We start from the raw sequence: 24,050 nt of genomic DNA on the forward strand, positions 1-24,050 counted from the left end.
CCCTCAGGTCATTTGAGTTGGTGACCCCTCAACTGGATGGCGATACATTTAATACATATTTATTACACCCAATATAATCTACTGCTCAGTGCTTTTCATGTCCTTTCAGTACATGGAGCTGGGACTGGACAAAGTGATTGGTCAAATATTGAAAGTCCGGTGAGTTTGCAGTGTGGTGTGGGAGGGAGGGCACTTTTCAGGAGGGTCATCTCTCTCCATCACAGTGAATCTGTGACTGACTCCCATCTGTCTATTACTTCAAGTGGAACACTGTGGGCGGTGTTCCAAGCACGGACATAAAAAAAAAAAAGCTGGAGGCGTTGCGGGGCATTTTGGAATCTAAACATGCAAATCCCTGCAAAATAAACAATGGGGGAGAAATGGGGGGGAGGGGGCATTCATGCTTTCAAAGAATGTGCTTGAGTGACAAGTCATGCACACGCCAAATGGCAGAAACACAGCAGAGAGCATATTTAAACTGACTAAAAATGCATTGTGCTTTTATTTATTTATTTCGCTTTTTTTTTTTTATGCTGTGGCTACATTTAGCTCCTGCTCCTGATGCAGCACAATGAGGCTGATGAGACAGAGAGAGAGAAAGGGAGAGAGGGGGAGAGAGACAGAGAGAGAACGCTGCTATCTGTTTCAACAACACTCCCAAAGCTGGTGCACAATAGGAGCCAAGCAAGGAGGTAATAAGAAACATGTCCCACCATCTCATCCATCACCTGCCTTCACACAAATAAACACACACACACACACACACACACACACACACACACACACACACACACACACACACACACACACACACACACACATCACTTTCCACTTCACAGGACTCATATGTTTCACACACTAAATGCCCCTCAAACACATGGACACACACGTGACTCTGCAGGCAAGAAAACACATGCACGCACGCAGACACACGCAGACACACACACGCGCACACACACAACCCGGTTTCCACCAGACTTCAGAGAACATTGCATTGACTTACATTCATTTCTTGGAGACTTGCTCTAAACATACTTGGCAACTTGCTTTTTGTCCTAAGGAAGACAAGTCCCCATAATGTGACTGGGTAAACAGATGTAGGTCCCCATAACATTAGTCATACCTGTATAGACACACACGGTCTGGTTACCATGATGTCAGAGGACATTACATTGACTTATATTAATTTCGTGGAGACTAACTTTAACCATAACCATAACTACTACAGAACCTTATATTTCCCTCAATCTAAAGAGAAGACAGAGGTCCCTCTGTGCCCAATTGAGAACTAGTATCTTACCTCTGGCAGTGGAAGTGGGTTGATTTAAAGGTACACCTGGACATTTACATTTGTGTGAATTCTGTGATCTCCAGGTTGTGGAAGTTGTGGAATGTTTTTTATTGTCCTTTATATTGCGATTTAAGGGACTCTCTTTTTGAATCAATTCAGTAAAAAAAATCCTGATATATTTTGGAAATATGAAGGAGATATTTTGTGCTGGCTGTTTGAAAATGATGTTTTTGCTTTGGCAAAATATATAGATAAGGCCTAGTATCTGCAGCAAAGTATTCTGTATCCCATATGACAATATCTATTTGTAGTATGTGTACTTATTTGTATTGGTTTAGTTATGTTATGTTGGGTTCTGTGTTATGTCACGTGGCTATCTGGAGATAATTGAGAAATTATTATAGTGTCTAATAAGCCCATGAGGGCTGGACACCATGGTGTTTGACACTTGAATAAACAAATCTTAACTAATCTAATCTAAACAACAAGCTAACCCTACAACACATCTTCACCTTAAAATATAACAATTTACTCAATGTGGCTTGGTTTTTGTCTTCATAATGTGATGACAGTGTAAACAGATGTAGGTCCCCACAACATGAGGAATACCTGGAACACACATATTCACACACAGCATTCTTACTGAGGACCCTCGCCTCTTACCCGAACCTAATTCTAAACTTAAACGACTGGTCCTGCCAGAAAAAGGTCCTGGAGAGATAATAAATACAAGAACACACACACATTCTTACACAGCATACTTACTGAGGACACTTACGCTAACAATCACAACTAAAAGTTTAACCCTAAAACCCAGGTCTTAACCCCCAAAAGCCCTTAGAAGTTGTGAGAACCAGGCTTTTTGGTCCTCACAAAGACTCACATATAAGAACACAAGCGCGTACACAAACACACACAGACACGCACATTTTCAGGCTTCTTTGATCCATGTTAAAGTGCTTCAGGAGCCTATTTTAATGTGTTCTATTATTAACTGTGGGGGAGGCCACAGGAACATTTAGTGGCAAATCCCTGCATGTGCTCAATTCAGCAATCAACAGAGCAGAGTAATGTCATTTTATGGAAATGTACATGTGGAAACACTTCCTACAGGGACATTACGTTCTTAAAGACATAAGGCTTACTCTCATGCGACTCATACAAAGCATGTAAATGTGTGTGTGTGTACAGTATATTCTGTTGACATTTCCCTTACATGTTCTCTCTTATCTGCATAATTTCTTCAAGCACCGTGGACAACAACTGTTGTCTCACCGAAACAATCTACAAGATCTAACTTGACTGAGAAGAATACAGCAGATAATTGCGTCACTGTTTTGTTCAGCATAGGTGGAATTAAATATTAAAATACGGCACGACATGCGAATTTGGAGACGATCTAGGTCATGTTTTCCTTTTTAAATGTTTGTATAATGAGGAGGAAAATAAAGCTGCAGCAGCAGCAGCAGGCCAAGAAGACAATCACTCGACAGATGCTGAAGCATTAGAAGACTGGAGTGAAATCATTTTTGAATAACTGTTTCAAACACAAAAAGATTCAAACACACTCTGGAATAAATGGATTCAATATATAACACTGATGTGAGCAAACAAAATTTTAATTGAAAAAAAAAAACAACAATATGTTGGAAAGGACGCACTGTAGAGCCGTGGAGTTTGCATGTTCTCTCTGTGTTCTCCAGCTTCTTCCCACAGTCCAAAAACATGCACATTGGGTTAATTGGACACTCTAAATTGACCGTAGGTGTTAATGTGAGAGTGAATGTGTGTTGGCCCCGTGATGGATGGACTGGCAACGTGTCCATTTACCCCTCCTTTTACCCGATGTCAGCTTTGGATTGGATCCAGCACCTGCCACAACCTTCATGTGGAGGATAAAGCTATAGAAAATGGATAGATTATTATCATAATAAGGTCCGCTGCTTTTCAACTAAACTTCATGATGCCAGGTCCTCGCAGGACAAACTGTAGCTTTTATTTCTATAGAAATGGATTTGGAACGAGATACTGCCACACAGTGACATGTTTATTGGACAAGTTTTCTTGCTCTGAAGAGAAAACAAAAAACATAAGAAATTGATTTGCATGGTCTGATTCTCAAACAGGCCTTCCATATGAGGTTTAAGAGAGCTATCAAACATTGTTCGCAGGTATGTAGTTGTTTCATTAAAACTCATTAAAGGCATCTCAACATGGTTTGCCATGAAAACAACCTGAATAGCAAACCATATTATGGATATAAAAGGGATATTATGAGTGTGTGTTAAACTGACAAACATTATGAGTGTGTGTTAAACTAAAAAAACAAATACCACCCAAGCACAGAACCTTGTGGTACTACCATGGTTATTTTAAAAGGAAAGCTGATCTGGGTTGGGTTGAAACTAACAGCTAAATGTATGAAAATAGTATATAATGTGTGTCTTTTATTAGTCTGCAACAAAGACATTCAGTTGTGCATCATAAGCAATTTTTTTTTTTTTTGATATTTTGCTCTCAACAATGGCACCATGCAGTCACACCTTTGCTTTTACTTTCTCTCATTTAAAAACAACAGCTGATTCACCTTCCATTGGCCATACGTGCAACATTCATGCATTATTAAAGAAGCACGCAAGTTTCATTTTGCAGCTTTATTTATAGTAAAAATACTTTAGATACATACAAGATGTACATAAATTGTCTCAAAAAACTCAACATGAAAGTGTCCCTATGGAAACGAAAGAAGGCAAAACGCGAAAAGAAAACTCATGAAATATTTGCACTTCAAAAAAAAGTGTGCAAGTGCTAGGCATCTGTTTTTGACAAAGTTGAGTATGAAGCCTCTCATCAGTCTCTATAAGAAGAAACAAACATGTTTATGTTTTGTTTTTTTATATCATCAGTTCTGAACCACACTGGAAAAAAAATCAGTTTCCAAACATGAAATTAAGTTTCACTGCCATTTTCAACATTCACTGAAACCAGTGTGTGGCTCAAAAAAAGGTGAGTGAAGTTATGCAGTAGCAGAGAGCTGCAGAGACCTCTGCATGTCTGTCAGCTGCTGACAGTGAGCACGTGTCAACAGCTTTGTCGTTGTCCACGATAGTGACGGTTTCTTGAGTGATTCAAGAGCACCAGGCTGATGTCATTTCTCTATTTACAGAAAGAAATCTGGAGGTTCATGAATGGCACTGCTGTGTGCGGCGTTTTGGTCATTTTGGTTTATGGTGGAAGAAAAAACCCTGAAAGTGAGTTTGACGCCGGGTGAAGCATCGGCAACATGTTTGTGCATTTCAGTAGCTGCCCCAATTCAATATTTGAGCATTTGTGATGATTCTGGATGTCAAGTAGGAGGTTGAGAGGGCACTGCTGACTTACAGCTCTGTACTTGAAGTCCTTTCCTATACAAAAAGACTAATTTGTGGCCAAACTGAGGCTTACAAAGTGAGCGGATCGATATCAAATAAGGAGGCTCATTAAAGAGCCACTAATGTGATAAAATATAAAACTCTTCACTGCATCTACACACTGCTTTTCCCAATCACCATTAAGCCCACTTTTGTTTTATAAAACTATGTCATATACAATCATTTGTACCCTCTACTATGTCAATTTCCTCAGTGCACTCCCACTCCAGCAGTGTGTGGACACCTATTCTTTCAAACGGGCAGTGCTCCAAATGATCTCCAACCTCATGTGCTGACATTCGCTCTCTCTTCTCTTGCCTGCTGTTCTGCAGCAGAAATGTCTGCGAGGCAGAAGTCTTGACATGTTGCCTGGCACCTCAGTCCCTGGTTGCTGGAGACTCCTCACTCGTTCAGGGATAAGATGATATCATCCTCAAGGTCAGAGTTGTCAGAGCTGTCTGTTTATGCAACAAACAAACAAACAACAGATTTAGAAATGTAGGAATAGAAACAGAGACAGGGTGCTGCAGAGGTCACAGGGTGAGGGAAGGGGGAAACACTAAACGTGAGATCAGGGCTTCAACTGAGGTTGAACTAATCCAAGCTAACGAGCTGTTATCAGGCTAAACAATCAGGGACAACAATAAGGTATTCTAGGTAAAGATCTGGGAAAGGCTTGGATTTCAACTGAAAACAGTACTAGAGTACTTTTACTTTACAGCCTAGAAGTGCATCACACTATTGGACAAGACACTAAGTAATTAGCACTTGGTCCAGCAGTGGGCGTTCTTGGCTCGGTTTTAGATCCATTTTAAATGCCTTCTAGGCACATCGGAAAAATGAGACAGTGATGACAAGTCTTTTTGGGCTGTGCCTAGGCCTGTCACGATAACAAATTTTGCTGGACGCTAAATTGTCTCAGAAATGATTGGGATAATCGATAATATTGTTGTTCTGAGATAATTTTCATCTAATACAATGATAATGGTATAATAATGCCGGTACACCTTTTCAAAGAGAAATTAACTTTTATTTTTAAAGAATATTTAACACTAGAACACAATAAATTAACAAACAAGCAAAAGCAATAAATAAAATGGGTTAGCTGCACTCTGCTGTGGTAGGCTACGCCAGGAGTCCCGCCTCCACACAGGCGACAAGTGACTGACATGAGGGTTCACTCATCGTTACTCTGGCTTTACACGGCAACGCTCCCAAGTGAAACCGACAAAATATTATATCAGATGTGCCTTTCGTTTAGACGGCGACGGCGTTTTTGGGGCTTAAAACGGCAAAAAAATGAACACACCCTCCAGAGTGGAAATCTTAAAAACGCTCCGCTGTCGCGTTCCCGTCTAAAGGGTTGAAAACGCAAAAGTGTTTTCTGAGCTGCTCACGCTGGCACGACACTGAGGCGAATGAAGCACCACAATCGCCTCAGGTTCTCTAAAGAGAACCGGGGGCGAATGTGGTGCCAACTTCAGCGTCATCACGCTGGCTATCCTCCTGTACGCTGACGTCAGATCCATGTGCAGTACAGACAAACAACAACAAACATGTGGATTAGAATCCATCAGTCGCACATTCAAGTCGCCTTAGCTGCTCTGATACTGATCCAGGAGTCATTTCAGCAATTACGCCGAGTCAATGTTTTGGTTTTCGACTGTGGGCTACTCGGCGCTACTAGAGAGAAGTAGAAGGAAGTTTCAGCGTATGCATGCGTTCCTGGTGTTGTTGTATGGCAGTGCTTCACAGCGCCACCTAGCCACCTGGCTAGGCACCTTCACACACTTTAGGACCCAAGAGAGAGAGGGAGAGAGAGAGAGACGGGGAAAACAAAAAAGCATGCAAATGGCATTTATCGTGGCCAAAAAAATGATTGCGATAATTTTAATTATCGTGCGATTAATTGATTTATTGAATATCACGACAGGCCTAGCTGTGCCTGATGGCTGCGTCAGCAAGATGCAAGATGAGACTTATAAGTAGGGCTGGGCGATTAATCCATCTTAATCGAAATCAGATTTATTTGTTTGGACAATGTTAAAAAAAATTTAAATCAATTTTCCCTTTTTACTACGCACTCTCAGCTCCCGCCCCCTCCGCTACTTTTCTCTCCCCCTCCCCCCACTAGTTCTCTGACAATATCATCATGGCAGCTTGCGCAGAAAACAGCGAGAGTGCCGTCACAGTTGTACATTACAGAAAAGTAACAAACATATCTGCAGTCTCACCTGTTCGCTTAACCAGCAAGATTTGAAAAAAGGCAATCTACGCTTTTATTAGCTCAATGCTTGACTACTGTAACACACTTCACGTTAGTCTTTGCCAGTCTTCCCTTTCGTGCCTCCAGCTGGTTCAAAAATGCAGCTGCTCGCTTTAACATCCCAAGACACGAGCACATCACCCCTGTTTTATATCATCTCCATTGTCTGCCAGTTCATTTTAGAATTTACTTTGCGTTTAAAGCCATTCATTTGCCTTGTTCCACCTTATTTGGCAGAGATCTTAACTTTGTGTGAAAATGACAGGGTTTTATGCTCCTCGGGTCAACAGCTACTAGCTGTCCCTAGCTCAAGATACAAATGTGGGGTAACCATTCCTTTGCTGTAACCTCTGGAACAGGTTCACCCTTGATTTACATTCTATCAGTGACCTGGAAGTTTTGACCTGTGTTCTTAATTTTCTAATTTTATTCCTGAAATTTGGTTCTTACTTTTTTATGTGAAGCACTTTGTGTACCTTGCAGGGCTATATAACGAAGTAATAATAGATAATGGTGTCATCTGTGCATGCCAGCCCTCATACTTTAAGAAGTATGTTAAATCTTTGCCAATGAAACCTACTATCAAAAGAACACACAGTGTCATATTGAGTACTAACCGTTGTCTCCGTCCAGATCAACATCATCGTTATCAGAGTCATCTTCGTCATCATCATCGTCGTCGTCGTCGTCCCCGACGTCTGGGTCCTCATCGAGAAGACGAGCCACCTCCTCGTCAGAGAACTCGTCGTTCCCATCATCCTCCTCTTCGTCGTCCTCGTCTTCTCCGCCATTCTCGTTCTCTAGCTCGGCTATGAGGGGGTCCGTGTCGATGTCATCATCCGAGTCCTCGTCTTCATCGTCATCTTCCTCCTGATCATCGTCCTCCTGGTGCAGATGATGACAAAGAACAATTATTATTCAGTTCAAAATACAAGAACTACAAGAAAAAAAGGCAAAATATACAATAATAAAAACATAGTACAAACCTGATCGTCCTCATCCTCCTCCTCTTCCTCTGCAAGTCTCTGTCGGCCAACTTCATACAGCCTGCACACTGTGTCCGTGTTCACTGAGTCTTGGTTCTGTGAGACAGATATGGCAGGAAAATAAACTAAAAATCTTTTCATATCATTACAAACGCAGAATTTGAATAATCTGGCACGTACGTACCTCAATTACAGCAAGGTAGCAGTCTTTTGTGTCTGTGCAAAGGTCAAATATATTCCTCTTGACGTCAATAGTGGCTGAGAGCAGAGCAGAGAAGGTGTCAGGGATCAGTTTATGAAAATATGACAAATATAATTAGAAGCCTCTTTCACATTAGAGTTAGTGGGTACATGCTTGATTTTTTTTTAACCTGGGTGAACAGCAAAATAAAGACAAGTAATACTGTTCCCATTTTCAGGAAACAAAACAAGTCAAAGAAGAAAACAACACTGCAAAAACACTTAAGAGACAATGTTACAGTGGTTACAGTGTTTCTTTTACTTCAAACTCGAAGGATTAAGATGTTCAGACAAAATTGGGCTCCGTTTTATTGTAAAAAGTAAGGTTCCCCAAAACATTCATGGCTAATGGCTGAAAGATGAATGCTCGTCTTAGTGCCCGGAATTACATTGGAATTTGCATCGCTGCTTGAAACGACAGTCGTGCATTCTTATTAATGCTGATCTGATCCAAAGTAGACAAAAACCAATGTGCACTACAGAGTCGTTTGACCCGGAAATAAATACTCATTAAACACATTACCACTTGTCAAAAATATGTTTAAATCTGCGTTTAAACAAGTGTTGGTGTACAACAATAGTTAAAAAAAAAAGAAAAAAAAAAAGGGGATAATCAGCAAATACAGAATATTATATCACAGGTATCAAAGACTTTGGGGGTTGGGGGGATAAGTCTTACCGATTGGTTTGTAGTCAGTGGCGTTAAAGGTCCTGAATGACGACCCAAACGGACTCTTCATCTGCATCTCCATCATGTCGTCTTCATCATCAGCTTGCAACATTGCTGCAAACACAAAAAAGCCCCAGTAAGTGAATCTGTGCACCGGGGTTCTGGCTTGAAATGGTTGATTCGTATGTTCACAGCCATGATGGCACGCCTATTTCTCTTCCTGTGAGGCAGCTGAACCAGCTGGTTCTATCGTTTGCCAGTCCTATGCCAACCCTCCTGCCCATATGGCGAGCAACACACACACACAGGTGTACACTGCTATTCTTTTAAGGACATGCATTGACTTGCATTCATTTGTACAGTCTAAACAAAGCATTATCCCTAACCTTAACCACAACCAGTTTATGCCCAACGACAATTAACCTCAGTACTAATCTTAACCAGCTCCTCAGGAATGAGCTTCTGCCTCATTAGGACCAGGTATGTGTCTTGTTCCCAAAGAGGTAACAAATATTGTACATGCAGAAACACACACACACACACTTCAAAATTAAAAAAATAAAATAAAAACATCAGTTTTCCACTAAAACACATCTTGCACAGGCTGTGGAATGAGTTAAAGACTCAATGCAAAATTTCCCATCATGCATCGTAATTACCTCCATAGATGACAGTGCCGTTGTTATTGAAGACTATTCTGCACTGGTCCAGAGCAGGAACAGTGTGGAGGAGGTGGAAGGTTCGCAGATCCCACTGTTTCTTCAGTTAAGCAAACAAATCAACTAAAGAGGCTACAAATTTAATAACACTATGATTTATTTTTAGACCATCGCCAGGCTTGTAAAATCAATTTTTAGTGCGATGCATATTTAATATTGAGAAGTGAAATAAAAGCTCAATAGTCGTCCCATAAATGAAGTGACAACAAATTCAATCACAGACACAAGCATTTTTTCTTAAGGTGAATGTAATCATGTTTAGCTGCTAATTTTAGCAGTTTATTTAGCAATAAATAAACACTGAGATGAACTGGTGTGCGTATATATTCATATAACCATGTCCAATTGGCAGGATCTCTCAGACGAGTGTGTGAAACTTCTTTGGCTATCACACAGCTGGCTCTCTGCTGATGTTGATAACATTATTGACAATAGTAACAGAGGCGTTTTTTAAATAAAGGGCCTTGCGGAGTCACGAGTTATTGTCCGTCATTACAAAACAACCAAAACGTGGAAACCTCTGAAATGACTCAAGTTGCTACAACCTCTGAAATGACTCAAGTTGCTACAACCTCTGAAATGACTTAAGTTGCTACAACCTCAATCACTTTAACGCACTCGACTGAAAATAAAATCAAAACAAAGAAAATTGATAATTTGTTCTGCATTTCCCCTCTATTTTCATCTTGCATGTCACAATGAATGACAACAGACTGCACTTTGTACCTGCGTCAATCATGTTTGGGTGTTTCCATTTAAAATAATGTATTATTTTGTGCTGCATGTAAAACGGCAAAGAGGCAAACAATCAACACTGTACATGGGGATCGACAACACAGCAACAGGGCTAAATAATGCTAAATTATAATCCCATTTGTTACAATTAGAACCGATAAGAATGTTTTGGATCATTACGAAAACAAATTAAACACCATCATTAATGGGAAACATTGTATACATAATGCAGTTTCACCACCTATTCTACAGTCTACTTGTTGCTCTGCCTCACACTTGAAAAAGGGTAATTAAATTTGATGGAGAGATAAGGGACGGGTTCGGTCTTTAACGGCCCTAAACTCAAGTCAATCTTACCATGGTAAATAGATTTCATTCTGTCGACACTATTTGCACAACACTGCTTAAAGGTTCCTGAAACTGAATGTCTCCTCCTGTACTGTATTGTACTGGTGTCAAGGATACAATTTCCGTGTTTATGATGACCTCCAGGCTGTTGGGATGGAACACACCGCTGATGTTCATGTTGAACTTGTCAAACTTGTGGATGGCTTGAGCCGTGCGCACGTCCCACAGCACACCGTCATTCAGTACCAGGTCGTCTGTGGGGTTGAAGGTGGCACAGTTCCTCTTGTAGTTGTTAGCCAGGTCTGGGTTGTTGAGAGTCAGTGTCACCTGCCCGGTCTGGATGTCATAAATCTAGCCAAGAGAAGAAGAGCAGCAGCCTGTGAGCACTCACCAATGTACCACAACTTCTTCAATCGCTGATATTGTGACATTCACAAAGTGCTGACATATACGTACACGTGCGATGTGTTCCTTTGTTCCAATGACATGGTCTTGTGAAAGCTTACTGAACTCCACATAATGGTCGCCCAGAAATGAATGCCTGCAGACAACGAGAGAAACGCGTAGAGATAAATATGATCAGGGTTCCCACACATTTTTTTCAATGAATCTTCAAAACTTCTACTACTTAGTAGTAGCACTACCTCCTATAGTGACTAATAGGGCACAGTAATGAAATTCTTACTTCTATGCACTTACCCCAACACAGGCTCTGTAGCAAACACAGAATTTGCAGTGGAATATATCTTACGTCTTTTGAGCCATGTCTTATGCTGTTTCCATCATGATACGGTTTGGTTTGGTAGAGTACAGTATGGTTCGCGTTTTGACTGAGAACATTACCTTTACTTATTACTAGGGTGTGGGCTAATGTGACACCAGCAACAACAACACAACAGACAACAAGACAATCAGAGATAGCAGACTTCACCCCATTCAGGCAACAAGCCTCTGGCGGCCGCGGTTAGTCATATTGGCAAGTGCAAGTGTGGAAGCACAAACAAACAAACAAATAAACAGAGTCACTAAAAAAAAACAATACTTAACTAGTCTAGCTACACCCTGACCTTGCTGTACCATTTTACTCTGTTAACAACAAGGGAAGGGTCAAAAACCAGACATTAAAAAGGACACATGCCTGGCCTTTCAGCAGATTAGCAGCCTATTAAAGCTTGCCAACTCTACTCTACATGTTTCACGTGACAGGTTTATCATGCAACATAAGTGAGTGATGTCCATCCAGTTTGGAGTCTTGTATCCAATATATTTGATATGGAATCACTAATTAATAATTTTTCCAAAAGATTCACTTAATACCAAACCATTTCCAGGCCTGGGAAACAGTTTTTTTTTCTCCTTTAAAAAGGATTTCCAAGGATTTCATGATAGTGCTAACCTGGATGATTCAATCTGAAGAGTTTCAACCATCGTAGCACATATTTAACATGTGACATAGTTTCAGAGTTGCTTTGGTTAAAGTGTGTGGATGAATGAAGTGTACCATGAAGTGAAGCCTGCAGCCCTCAGGCTGTTAACGTGCATAATTAAAGAGTATGTCATCTCTTTTCAGGCGGTTTCCTCTTTTGACAGCAAAATCTGCTGAAGTGTTAGGCAGAGAAAACCACATACATGGAGAAAGTGGAATCACAGACAAGATCCTAATTGAACTATTACCCGATGCTCTGTGGTCAGACAGGCATCTTGTGGTGTTTCATTACATTACAGTACATTTTACAATACTTTATTTTCAAAAAAATGTAACTGGTGAAAATATGAGATCAGTTTCAGTGTGAACATCACTTACTTCATGATGAACACAGATTTCATGCCCCACAGTGCAGACAATGGGTAACTCCAAGAGGCTGATGTTAGGAGCAGAGAGCCATCCTAAAAATACAAAATACAACACTTAAAGAAATCCTTTCAAGACACTGTTATTTTCATAATTGCTTTAATCAGGTCATTATTTTCTCCAATGAAGGTCTCAATATTTTTGTGTCCAAAGACTAAGGACATTAAGTTTACAGTGAGGACCAAGTAAACGGGTAAATAATAAGAAGCTGAAATCACAAAACTGGTGTTTTTGTAAAAAAGAAAAAAAAAGCAAGTAAGTAAAGAAGAAAGTATTGTAAACTGAACAATCAAGAACACAACTGTAAAATTGACATTTTGATTTGAAAAAGATAACTTCATCTGAGCCAGGTGTGGCCCAAGCATCAGACATGACAATGTTTTCATTTAAAAATGCCCTTTCCAGATAAAAAACAACCTACTCCCATATTGAAATGCCCTAAAAATCATATTAAGTGACCATTCAGGTACACTAAGCATGTGGAGACTGCAATGGTGAAAAGCATGAACATGGTTTTCATTTATGAAACCATGAACAAGGTGAAACTAAAACTGAAAGCAAGTGTTTCAACGGAGCATTTAGTTCACAGCTGATAGCCAAGTCACAGATGATAACACGGCCCCTCTGTTTTTAAATTAAAACAGAGCCAGCAGCAAGTGTGGACGATCCAAAATAGAATTTATGAGTTTTTAAACAAACACAGAGTCATGTGGGTGTAGCCATAATTTGAAACAGCTGATGCATTAAGAACTTTCTCTACTGACCCTTGACGGTTCCAGGTGAGTAATGGCTGAACTGTGGCAGCTGTAGCTGGCTTCCTCCTGGCCCGTGAACACGTTGTAGAGTTTGAGCTGTCCTGTGCAGGTCCCGAGCATCAGGAACCGCTCGCGGGCTGAGAAGGCACAACACATGAATCCACTCTCGTCCTCATCGGCTTCCCTGAACACGGATATGGGTCGAAACCTGGACACAAAGGAAAACAAAGAATGTAGAGGGGGTAAAAAAAAAAGTGGAGAGGGAGAAAAATCCACAGAGAAGTGGAAACATACCTGCTGAAGATGAGATGTCTATCAAAACATCCTCCGTCGACTCCTCCATATTTGGGATATATAACTCTCCGTGTGTGTCGGGAAGTGAAGTTAATGGGTGCTTGGCGTCTCTGTTTTGGCTCGGGGCATTGATGGGGTGTAAAAAGAGAGAAGGGTGGACATGTTGCTACTGGGTTTTTACAGCGTGCATGCTGCTCCCTCAGGTACTCTGTGATAATGCTGTCTAGTGCAGGAGGGGAAGGCAGGTGCCTGTCAAACTGCTTTTTCATGGCTGGACTCTGGCTGAAGGCGCCATGGTCGGACTTCTGCCGTAGCACCCGGGATTTCTTGCAGCTCATGACAGAGCACCCCGTTTGTCTTTCACGAGAGAAAACAATTCGACCTATCAGTGGGGATCCATTGCTACAGTGGGGGACAGATGTTGAGGGGAAGGCAGTAGAGGTCGAGCCAGTGGGTTGTGATGTAGACGGACGGGTTTGCGGATGGCTGGACCCAGGCGTGGATGAGTGAGGAGGGTGGTTTGCGAGTCTTGAGCCAACACCACTGGCCAGCCGTGGTGTGCGGGGGAGAGTGGTGACGACAGGAGAGGAAGGTGGAGGAGGAGCAACAGAAGGGAAAGCAGAAGCTGAATGTGATGAATGAGACAGACAAGCCATTGGGAGCTCTGCCTCTTTCGTGAGTGTGGAGGCAGTGTCATGGAGGCCCTTGGCCATAAGGTGGTTCCTAATGAGTAACAGCAGCTCTTTTTCGGGGAAGTTGATCCTGGACTGAGCAACCACACTGGCCCTCTGCAGCCATGCCAGTGACACGTCTGTACCGATCAGCAGCGGTTTCCCAGAGATCCTCTCAATCAACTTTGCTGCAAACTTACAGAACTTGACGTGTTCGCTGCGTTTGTCCTGGAGCACAGGCTCCTTCATGAGCTGCTGGATGTGCCCACTGCTGAACAAAGGCAACTTGCTGATGATCTGTCTTACGGAGGTGGAGCGAGACAGACCCACAAGAGCCTTACAGGCGAGAGCTCGGATCTGATCTGCATCTGTAATGGGCATCTTGACAGTCAGCAGGGACAGCAGGACCTGCAGGACAAACACACAGTGGAGGTTAAAAACAATGGAAGTGACCCTATCTATAAGCACCATCCATCATCAGAGATGGACAAATTGTCTTAATGGGAAGAGAAAAAATTGTTGCATGCTTCTATCGAAAATTAAATATCTCTATACTTGATCTAGTGGTTCACAACTAATCCAAATCAATGACAAATTGAATCCTAATCTGCCTAGACTTCAACTTGAGAATATGAAATTTTGGTTTTATAAATACCATAAAACAAATTACTTATTTATACAATTAACAGAACACTAATGACATATTATTGTTTCTGGTTTTATGTTGACATCATAGTCAAAGAGTAGTTGGTACCACAGTGGTTATGTTTTATTCACCACTTTACATTTATGGCTCAGCTGCCAGCTTATTAGGTACACTCAACTTGTTGAAAGTCATTGGTGAGTGAATGATTTTTAAGGAGCTAATACATTGATGGTAAGCAAGTTGAAATACAAAACTTGGTAAGTAATGCTAAAACAATGGCTCACAGCCCCGAAGATGAACGCACATCTCAGTTTTATACTAGAATTGATGTCACAATTTGCACTGCTGCCAAAAATGACAAAGACACAGATGATACCAGTATGTTCATACTTCATTTCCAACCAATGCTGATTAGAGCCAAAGACAACAAAGACAACAATCTTGCATTGCAGAATAATTTTTTCAAAGAGAAAACATTGACTAAATACATCCCCAGTTGTCAAAAAACTATTTAACCATTTTAAATTGCTGTAAAAAAATGCCAATAATGTTGAAGGTGTAAGGTCGCTGTACCTTAATGCCATTGTTGGACTGCACCACATTCCACATCTTAGTGAGCACACTCTCACTGGCTTTGGTCTGCTGGGGCAGGCGACGACGGGGGGTGCCTGCAATGAACTTTCCAATGCTGGAGATGCGTTTGTCTGGAGCACAGACGCAGTTGATGACAACCTGTAGAGCCGATTTCTGAATTTCAGCGTCATTGACAAACACCTCTCCCTCCGCCACTGCCAGGACTATACTGATCCCTGAAAGAATAAAAGAAGTGAAAAAAGTTAGAGGAAACTTTGGGCCATATCTAATAAATAAAATGAGAAAATCATTTTATTACATTCTGCTAAGGTAAGTAATTATCATTTTTATTGTGTTAAATTCACAAAAATACTCAACGTGATGTTCACAGCATGCCAGAAATTTAATGCCGCAATTAACTAATGAGCTGCAAACACATTTGTAATAACTGTGCCTAAAATATCATTGGCTTTGGTTATATATTAGTAGTTTGACAGTGTTGAATCATTTAAGAGTATATTTAAATACAATATTTATTAATACTTTATAACTGTTAGATCAGTTTTTCCACAGATGGATATTAGTTGATGGCACCCACCAACAGTGGAAACGGTGGATCCTCCCTCGTCGAGCACAGCAATAGCCTCCGACAGTAACAGTTGGGTCTTTGGAACAACTGTGAGAATACTCAGAATGTCAAGGGCGTAACGGACTGTATCGCTCCTGTAGAGAGGATGAAATAATAATTGCTGGATCACAATATTACAGTCTCAGTCAGGAGATAATGTATATATTACATGAAATGTAATGGTTTGCTTGTTTTCTCAATGTATGTATGTTAATATTCTTATTGTATATGTATAACTGAAAGATTATTTACTTGGATGGGCCAGAAGGCAAGACACAAAAATAAACTAACTAACTAATGGAATAACTGTATTGTCCATACCTGCCATAGTACGTTCTCCAGTCACAGGCAATAGAAATGAGCTGGAGGAGGAGTTGTACACATGAGAGCTTGTGGAAAACCTCTGCTGGTTCCCAGTAAAGCCGAAGTGGTCCGTACTCTATCAGAAACTCCATCATTTCCACCACCTGCTCACGGCTATAGCTGACCGCCTGGGAAATAAAACAATGCCACAAGCTATCACTATAGGAACACAAATACGGACATACTATCTGTGGCCAGTACGTTTTTCCTTGTACCTTGTAGTAAGGCTGAGAGTGAATGGGGGCGCCCCCCTCCGAGCGCTGCAGGGACTGCTTCACCTGCTCCACCTTGATAGCGAGATGGGCTTCAAAGTATCTGCGCAGGGCCATACAGGTGTGTTTAGCCGTCTGCCTGCTGGAGAAAATCTCATCATCACTCAGCAGTGCCCCCTGGTCCTCAGGGTTCAGGATCTCCAGTGTGCTGATCTAAAAACACAATCAGTATCCGTTATGTTTTACATGTAGTTAGGTTTACACAGTTAAGATCACAAGTGGTTGAGTGCGGGTTGGTCATACCAGGTTGACGAGGCGCCGGAGCCCATCCTGCTTGTCAAACAGCTCCAGGACAGCACGGAAAGAGAAGGAGATGGAAAAGAACATGGTGGCGTGGCAGCAACCCGATGCATGTGAGCATTCCAGCAGCCACAGCGTGTAACCAACAACATCTGACAGGATGGAGTGAGGCAACATACACACCTACGAGGAAAGGACACAGCAATGAATACAAATGTGGACAGTGACTCTACATGGTACTGACGAACCAGAGTATTTATAATAATTGTGTCAGGATGATTTAAAAAAAAAAAAAATCATATATGATGTGTAGAGCTCAATTTCCAAAGTAAATATGGCTAGAAAAGATGTTCAAATGGCTCATATACAATTTGTTTTACTGCTGTCTATCACTAAGCTCTCACTCCCCGTCACAGACTTTATACATTACATTAATGAACAATCCATAATTGTGCTATGGTTAAGTAGCAAATCTGTAATAGACTGCACATATATATTATCACATCATTTCATATTGTAGGCACTTTCGTGTCCTTAGCAGTTCCCATTTAGTGACCATCTTCAGTAGAAAGACGTCTGTTGCTGTAATACTACGCACCCCTATGGGTAGATATCAGGTGACTACTATTCACTGTTTGTTTGTGTCAAAAATCAATTTGTTATTTTTCTGAAAAAATCCCATCCTGGTTGCTAAGAAAAAATGAAAACAAAACAAGGCTTACAGGGGATCAATATAAATGTGGCAACATTGTTTTTTCTAATCACTGCTACTCTGTAATCAGCATTAACATCATAATAACAAAAAGGTTGTCTATCCCAGCTTTAATATTTTATTAAATTGCCATTGTCTTCATTGTTGTACTTCAAGTGCTTGATTTTCAATTAAATTTGCCTAAGTCTTTATTAATCCTAATCATTTCAATTATAATAATTTTTTATTTCTTATTTTCTGGGCAATAAACCTGAGAATGCAGAGTGCAACAAATGGAGGAGTCCACTCCGTCTACCGACCCCCCTCCTCGTTAAATTATACAACAGGTTTATGTGGGAGGAGTCATTTTAAACTTGCACTTCAAAACAGGACACATGGCAGTTTCTATTAAGCAAGGCCCTTGCTTAAAATACATATGAAAATATTCATATTTTAAAGTGACTATACAAATATATCTAAGGGTAGCAGTATATTAAATTTCTGTGAATAAACTCTTACCTACAGTTGGCATATATTTGCTAAAATGGCTGCTATTTATCACTGTATTTGGTGTGTGTCAGTTTTGTACCCTCTCCATGGCGTCCTGGTTATAGGCAAGGTAGTAGAGGCACAGAGAGACTCCAGTAGCGGCCATAGAAGGTCTGGGGATTTCCAGCAGCTTCTGAACACCTCCATGAGCCACAAACTCTGCAGCAAACTTCTTGTGCAGCAGCAATGATGCAAGGTACTAAGGGAGAGGAAAGAAAAGTGAGCAGATAAGAGTACAGCACTACAGAGAACACTGTGGAGGTCAACTACATCAGTGGTTCCCAAACTGGCCCTAACCTTAATGCCTAATCTTAAGTAGAAGTAGTGTTCACATCACAATTCCAACCTGAAATGGAGTTTCAGAAAGTAGGTTCTGTCTCATTAGAACCAGGCTTTGAGCTCAATGTGGCACTGATAAAATCAGTGTCATTTAAGAGAAAAGGTGCCAAACATAAATGCCTTAATTGAATGTTTCAATTTACGCAACACACTGTGGTCTCTTTTCATCAACCACTCCCGAAGGTCCATGTTTGGCACGTGGCATAACTGACTTTTTTTTTTTCCTCAAAGAAAGAACAGGAACATGAGTAATTTTTCAGATTACAGAGGCAGCATCCAATTAATCTACATCATTTCTGGTCACAAACATCACACGATGAGATGATGAGAGCGAACGTGGAGGCAGGACTGATTTCCCTTTCCATGTTAATTTGTTTGTTGAATTCCGAGTAGGCACACTAGAAAAACACGAGAATAATCACAAAACATGTTTGTTTTACCTGCTACTCCTTTGACTAACGTATCCATTATATGCAGCTAGTGCAGCAAGCCTCATTTGCATGAATCATTGGCCTCATTTGAGAACCACTGAACTACATGACATGAACGTTTACCTTGAGAGCCTCAAAGGTGAGCTGCACGTCATTGGTCTGCTTTAAATCCATGTAATGCATGAGTAACTCACGGGCTCCCATCTGCATGAACACAGCCAGCAGCTGCAAACAGGAGGAGATGGAACAAGAGCATGTACTGTAAGTGATGGCAAATTGTTTTTTGTATAAAAATGGAATATATGACTTGATTAAAATAAAGCGTGCTAATGAAATTTCCTGTATAAACGGTGGATGTGGTGGACGTTTAGTGACCAACTGTTTATAAAGTCACAACAGAATAATGTCTTGTCAAAATTAACAGAGACTGACACCTGCTGGTAAATCTGTGACATCACAAATGAAGCATATACACACTCTACAGTGATAAATTAACATATGCTGCAGTGCAGACCTATTTTATCAGAACTTCATCCAATTATTATTTTCACATTTGATTCATCTGAACATAATTGTCTTGTGTAATCACTTTGTTTCACCATTTGTTATATGTTTTATATATAGTCACACACTATATTATAATATTTAGCTCAATGCCCATGTACAGGCCTGTGGGGCAGTATTATAAGTCTGGGGTTGCTTCAGTTGGTCAGGGCTATGTTGAGCAAAGTTATGAACCTAAAATTGTGAGGTCAGATGATATCTAAATAAGCTGAATGAATGACCTAAGATTTCCAGGCATATTCCAAGACAACAATGCCATGATGCATCAACTTGTGAAAGAATGGTTCAGGAAGCATTAGTCATGATTTTCACACATGGATTGTACCCCACATAGTCCGGACCTTAACCCCATTAAGAATGCTTGGCATCTGCTGGAGAAGACTTAACACAATGGTTCAACTCTCCCATCATAAATACAAAGAATGCATATCATAATAAGTTCAATACAGTCCAACAAAAATATATATACTGTATCAGACTGATATCAGTACCATTACTCAAGCTTGGGATTTTTAGTGGTATCAAGTGGCACTGTATAATCCAAGTTGGGTGTAAATCCTTGTTTTTTAGTAGTATATGACAAAGTAAACAATAAAAAAAATTATCCCTCCCTCCGCATGCTACTGTATATTGGATGCGCTGACGGAAAGAAACCAACCTCTTGATACTCCCCCAGAGGAGTGAGATACTGCAGGATTAACCTCTGCTCAATCTCTGGGGTCAGAGGGTACAGCTGATAGTTGTTGCCAATCACCCAGGGGCTCATCTCAGACCAGCTGCTGTTGGAAAGCTCACTGAAGTTCCTCTCTGGATCTGGCAGAGAGAAATTGAGCCTCAGTTTGGAGGTCCTACCACTCTCCCTCTCTGCCTTCCTTTTCAGGTAAGTGTTACCATCAGAAATGTCTTGGTGTATCAGTGAACCTGGGGCAGACATGGGTTTCATCATGGTTTTAACAGCAGAGCTGGAGCGGCTGCTGGTCTTATGGGGGGAGTTGAGACGGAATGAAAGTTCGGTTTCAGGCTCAATGGTCGAGAAGGAAATTTCGCCACCCTCCTCAGGTCCTGTAGCCTCTCTTTCGGTTCCATTTCTGCCTGGTGTGAACAGCTTCTCTTCAAAGCCACCATCAACAGTCTCCTCATCTAAAGGTAGCAGAGGTTCACTCATAGCCTTCCTGGGGCTGGGCCGTTTGATTTCTCTTTTGTTCTCAGCATCCCGGTCCTGGAGCTCACGTAACCGATGCAGCATCAAAGGCACCTGTCATAGTAAAGCATTAAAAGAAGTGAACCGACAGTTACAACTTCACACAACCCACTGATAAAGAGCATATTGTTCTGATGCCTGGTGAGATACAGTATTACAGTTTCATTATCTGCTTTTATATCTCGTCAACCACGATTCACAGCAGCATCCCCTACTGACCAAAACGGAGTTCTCCTCCCTGTAGTTGGCAGCAATGTCCTGATTCTCCATGGCACCAGCCAACAAACCCGTGGCGTAAATTCTGAGTGGCTGCTCAGCCTCCTGGGCCCATTTAAACAGCCGTTCAACAATACCCTCCTGTTGAACAAACACACAAGACTGGTGAATTAAATGTACACATAATAACAGGAATATAAGAGGGGAACATCCATACTCCATCCTTTTCTTACAATTATGGTCAAATAAAAGGGCTTTAAAAAGAATAATTCTAAATTTAAAATATCAATACTTAAAAAAAAAAAAAAAAAAAGTTTTTATTTTTGTTTTGTGAGAGCATTATAATACAGAGCTTACTTTTACTCAGATAACATATAATGGCACATCACAATTAGATTATTTTTTTCCTTTAAGAAACAAAATACAAGTCAAATTAAATGACATAAGAGTCAGTTTTCTATGTCTACCAAGTTCAAAAGCTGCAAACAGAACAGTGGTCAAAGTTTAACTTACTATGCAGACTGGACTGTGACTTCACAAACAAAAACCATGATTGCTGTGGCCCCTGTTGTCTGAATGTATTGGTTTGTCCTTGCAACTCAATGAAACTGTGGTTTTGAGTGTTTTACTTTATGCTTCTCAAGTTGTCACTTTTTTTTTATGTACTTTATTGGTATGTATCACTAATTTCATTGTCTTGTACGATGACAATAAAGACTTTCTATTCTACAGAGTAACATCATAGCTGAAATAAAGGAAACAATTTGATGAGAGAAAATTATAATTAATTATAAAAAACATTTTATTTTACATTGAAATCAGGAATAACTTACCTTTTCCTGAAAGACCACTGCTGTCTCCAATCCTGGCATGATGTTCTGAAGCAGGCGACAAGCTGCTGCATTGAGGGAGAACTCTCTGCTGGTCATCACATAGCTATTCACCAGCTAAAACAGGGAAGTAATTGAAACAATTATCATTATTTATTTTTAAAACAACAAAAATAATATTCTGAATCAGACACTATTTTCAGCTCATTCTTACTGCATTCATGAAGTCATCATTCTTGAACAGGATCTTGAGTAGGTGCCCCAACATGCATTCTGGGTCAGCTCTCCCTAGTGGCCAAGAGGTAAATGTCAAAAACATGCACAACAGTCCAATTGGCAGTAACCCTGCTGTTGTGTGGTAATTTTGTTTAGTTGTTTTTTTTCATACCCGGGTGTCGATCATCAAAAGGGTCTGGATCCACTTTGTGGTACTCCTCCGTCTCTTTCTCAACAAGCTCTGAGATTCTGAAAGTTATAGAAGATTAGCAGATTTTAAGTCTTCGTGACATCCTAAATTTGTCCTACTGATATCACAGTTAATGAAAAAGTAGGACGATTTCTTCTTACTTTGTAAGAATGTTAACCAGCTCCTGGGTACTGCCTTGCTGTTCTCTCTCCCACTGTTCTAGAAGAGCAGTCAGCTCTGCCTTGGAGTCCACACTGGCAGGTGCTGAAGCCATAGTGCTGCCTGCCAGGATGGAATACAGTTATAAGAGATTCATTTCCTTTTTGGTACCAGTGCCAAATGAAGTATTACTTAGGACTATGTCAAAAAACTGACACCAAATGTATCTTAATTCAGGAAAATGTACTTAAAGCTTTGAAGGTAAAGGGCAAAATATATGGTCTGTAATTTCTTTTTACTAATATGAAACATACATTACACTTTGTTTATGTTTATTTATATTTCATAATACATTGAAAAGCAATGAGAACAAAAAGACACCCAAAACAATCACAACAAAGCTGAATTGTGCAGCTTTTTTCTTTCAGCAACTTATATGAATAAATATTGCAGGTTAAGGCAGAGACTTAACTATATGCAACGACTAAATGTCAATTATATCATGGTGATCTTGTAGGGCTGCAACTAACACTTATTTTCGTAATCGATTAATCTGTTGATTATTTGGTGCATACTAATTCAGAATATGTTGATCAGTGTTTCTCAAACCTCGAAATTATGATTTTCTCAAATGTTTTGTTTTGCACAACAAAAATTCTTGTTATATGGAGAAAAGAAACCAGAAAACATTCACATTTAAGAAAAATATCAAAATAGTTGTCGATTCATTTAGTCATGGATTTATCATTGTTAGCAGCATATTAGAAAAAAAAACAGGAAATGTTTTATAATACACAGAAATAAAACACCTGTCGAAGTTCTGATTAACAGAACCGTTACCGTTTAATTTAACAATAACAAATTATAAAGTATAGCATGTCTTTGCATATACTTAATTTAATAAACACTGGCCAAAAAAGACTGAATACGGTTGTTTATGCAGCAGCATAAACCGAGGATACAGAGGGTATTTATTTTAATTGAGTTAAAGAAAACAAGCAGTGAGATAATAATAGCTTCACAAACATCATAGGATGCCGGAGCAGGAAAACTACGGTGGTTTTGTAAACGTCAAAACCACCAACACTGTCACTCACAACCACAACTGGCACAAATGTTTCGGTCTTCTGATTTGTTTGGGAACTTCCTCTGCTCCAGCACCTGTCATGTCCCCCACGCTTTCACTCACTGCTCCCAGGCAGCAAACTCACACACCGCCTGTTGCGATGTTTAGCTAGCTCGGCTGTAGCTAAACAAGGAAGCTAACATTTAGCTCGCTAGCGACGTGTTTTAAAGCGCCCCTTTTAGATTACAGTGCTTGCGTTTAAGCTATGTCTGCGTTGCCCGGACACGAGTTGCTTAGTGTGAGATTACAGTCATTGGCGAACCAAAACAAACCTGTCTGTCTATGCATCTGGACACTAAGATGTTAGCTAGCAGCACCATGGGTAAGCCCCGGCTACATTGAACTAGCATGCTAACTTCACCTCGTTGCTCAGCTCTTCTTCAGCTCCACCAAATTTAGCGAGTTCACCGGTGTTAGTCCAAACGTGACTGATCGTCGCTGTCCCCCGTATCGATCCCCGTGTCACAGCAAAAGCCTGAGCTTTTCTGTATCCTTGTATGCACGGTTTATTATCATTATGGTGAACACGTTCTCTACGTCATTCCACATGCGACAGGTCAACTTTTAATGACGTAATGA

At 40.5% G+C, this 24,050-nt stretch overlaps 1 protein-coding gene across 1 annotated transcript; it reads right to left on the minus strand.

The window, feature by feature from the left end:
- Window positions 1–4,004: 4,004 nt before the first annotated feature.
- On the minus strand, window positions 4,005–23,931 carry dcaf1 (ddb1 and cul4 associated factor 1). Its single transcript, XM_083895700.1, has 25 exons — window positions 23,833–23,931; window positions 22,348–22,468; window positions 22,169–22,245; window positions 21,995–22,068; window positions 21,784–21,897; window positions 20,954–21,091; window positions 20,192–20,788; window positions 19,093–19,194; window positions 18,240–18,398; window positions 16,963–17,142; window positions 16,663–16,872; window positions 16,406–16,575; window positions 16,055–16,179; window positions 15,457–15,692; window positions 13,567–14,645; window positions 13,282–13,480; window positions 12,470–12,552; window positions 11,122–11,206; window positions 10,783–11,016; window positions 9,523–9,616; window positions 8,873–8,977; window positions 8,138–8,211; window positions 7,954–8,049; window positions 7,585–7,852; window positions 4,005–5,159 (listed from the first exon to the last, which is right to left on the minus strand). Exons 2-25 carry the CDS (start codon window positions 22,458–22,460, stop codon window positions 5,104–5,106), a joined length of 4,668 nt encoding a protein of 1,555 aa, XP_083751826.1. The 5' UTR covers window positions 22,461–22,468; window positions 23,833–23,931; the 3' UTR covers window positions 4,005–5,103.
- Between the last annotated feature and the right edge of the window lie 119 nt (window positions 23,932–24,050).

This window comes from Microchirus variegatus (genome assembly GCF_963457635.1).
Source record: "Microchirus variegatus genome assembly, chromosome: 9".
Taxonomy (NCBI): domain Eukaryota; kingdom Metazoa; phylum Chordata; class Actinopteri; order Pleuronectiformes; family Soleidae; genus Microchirus; species Microchirus variegatus.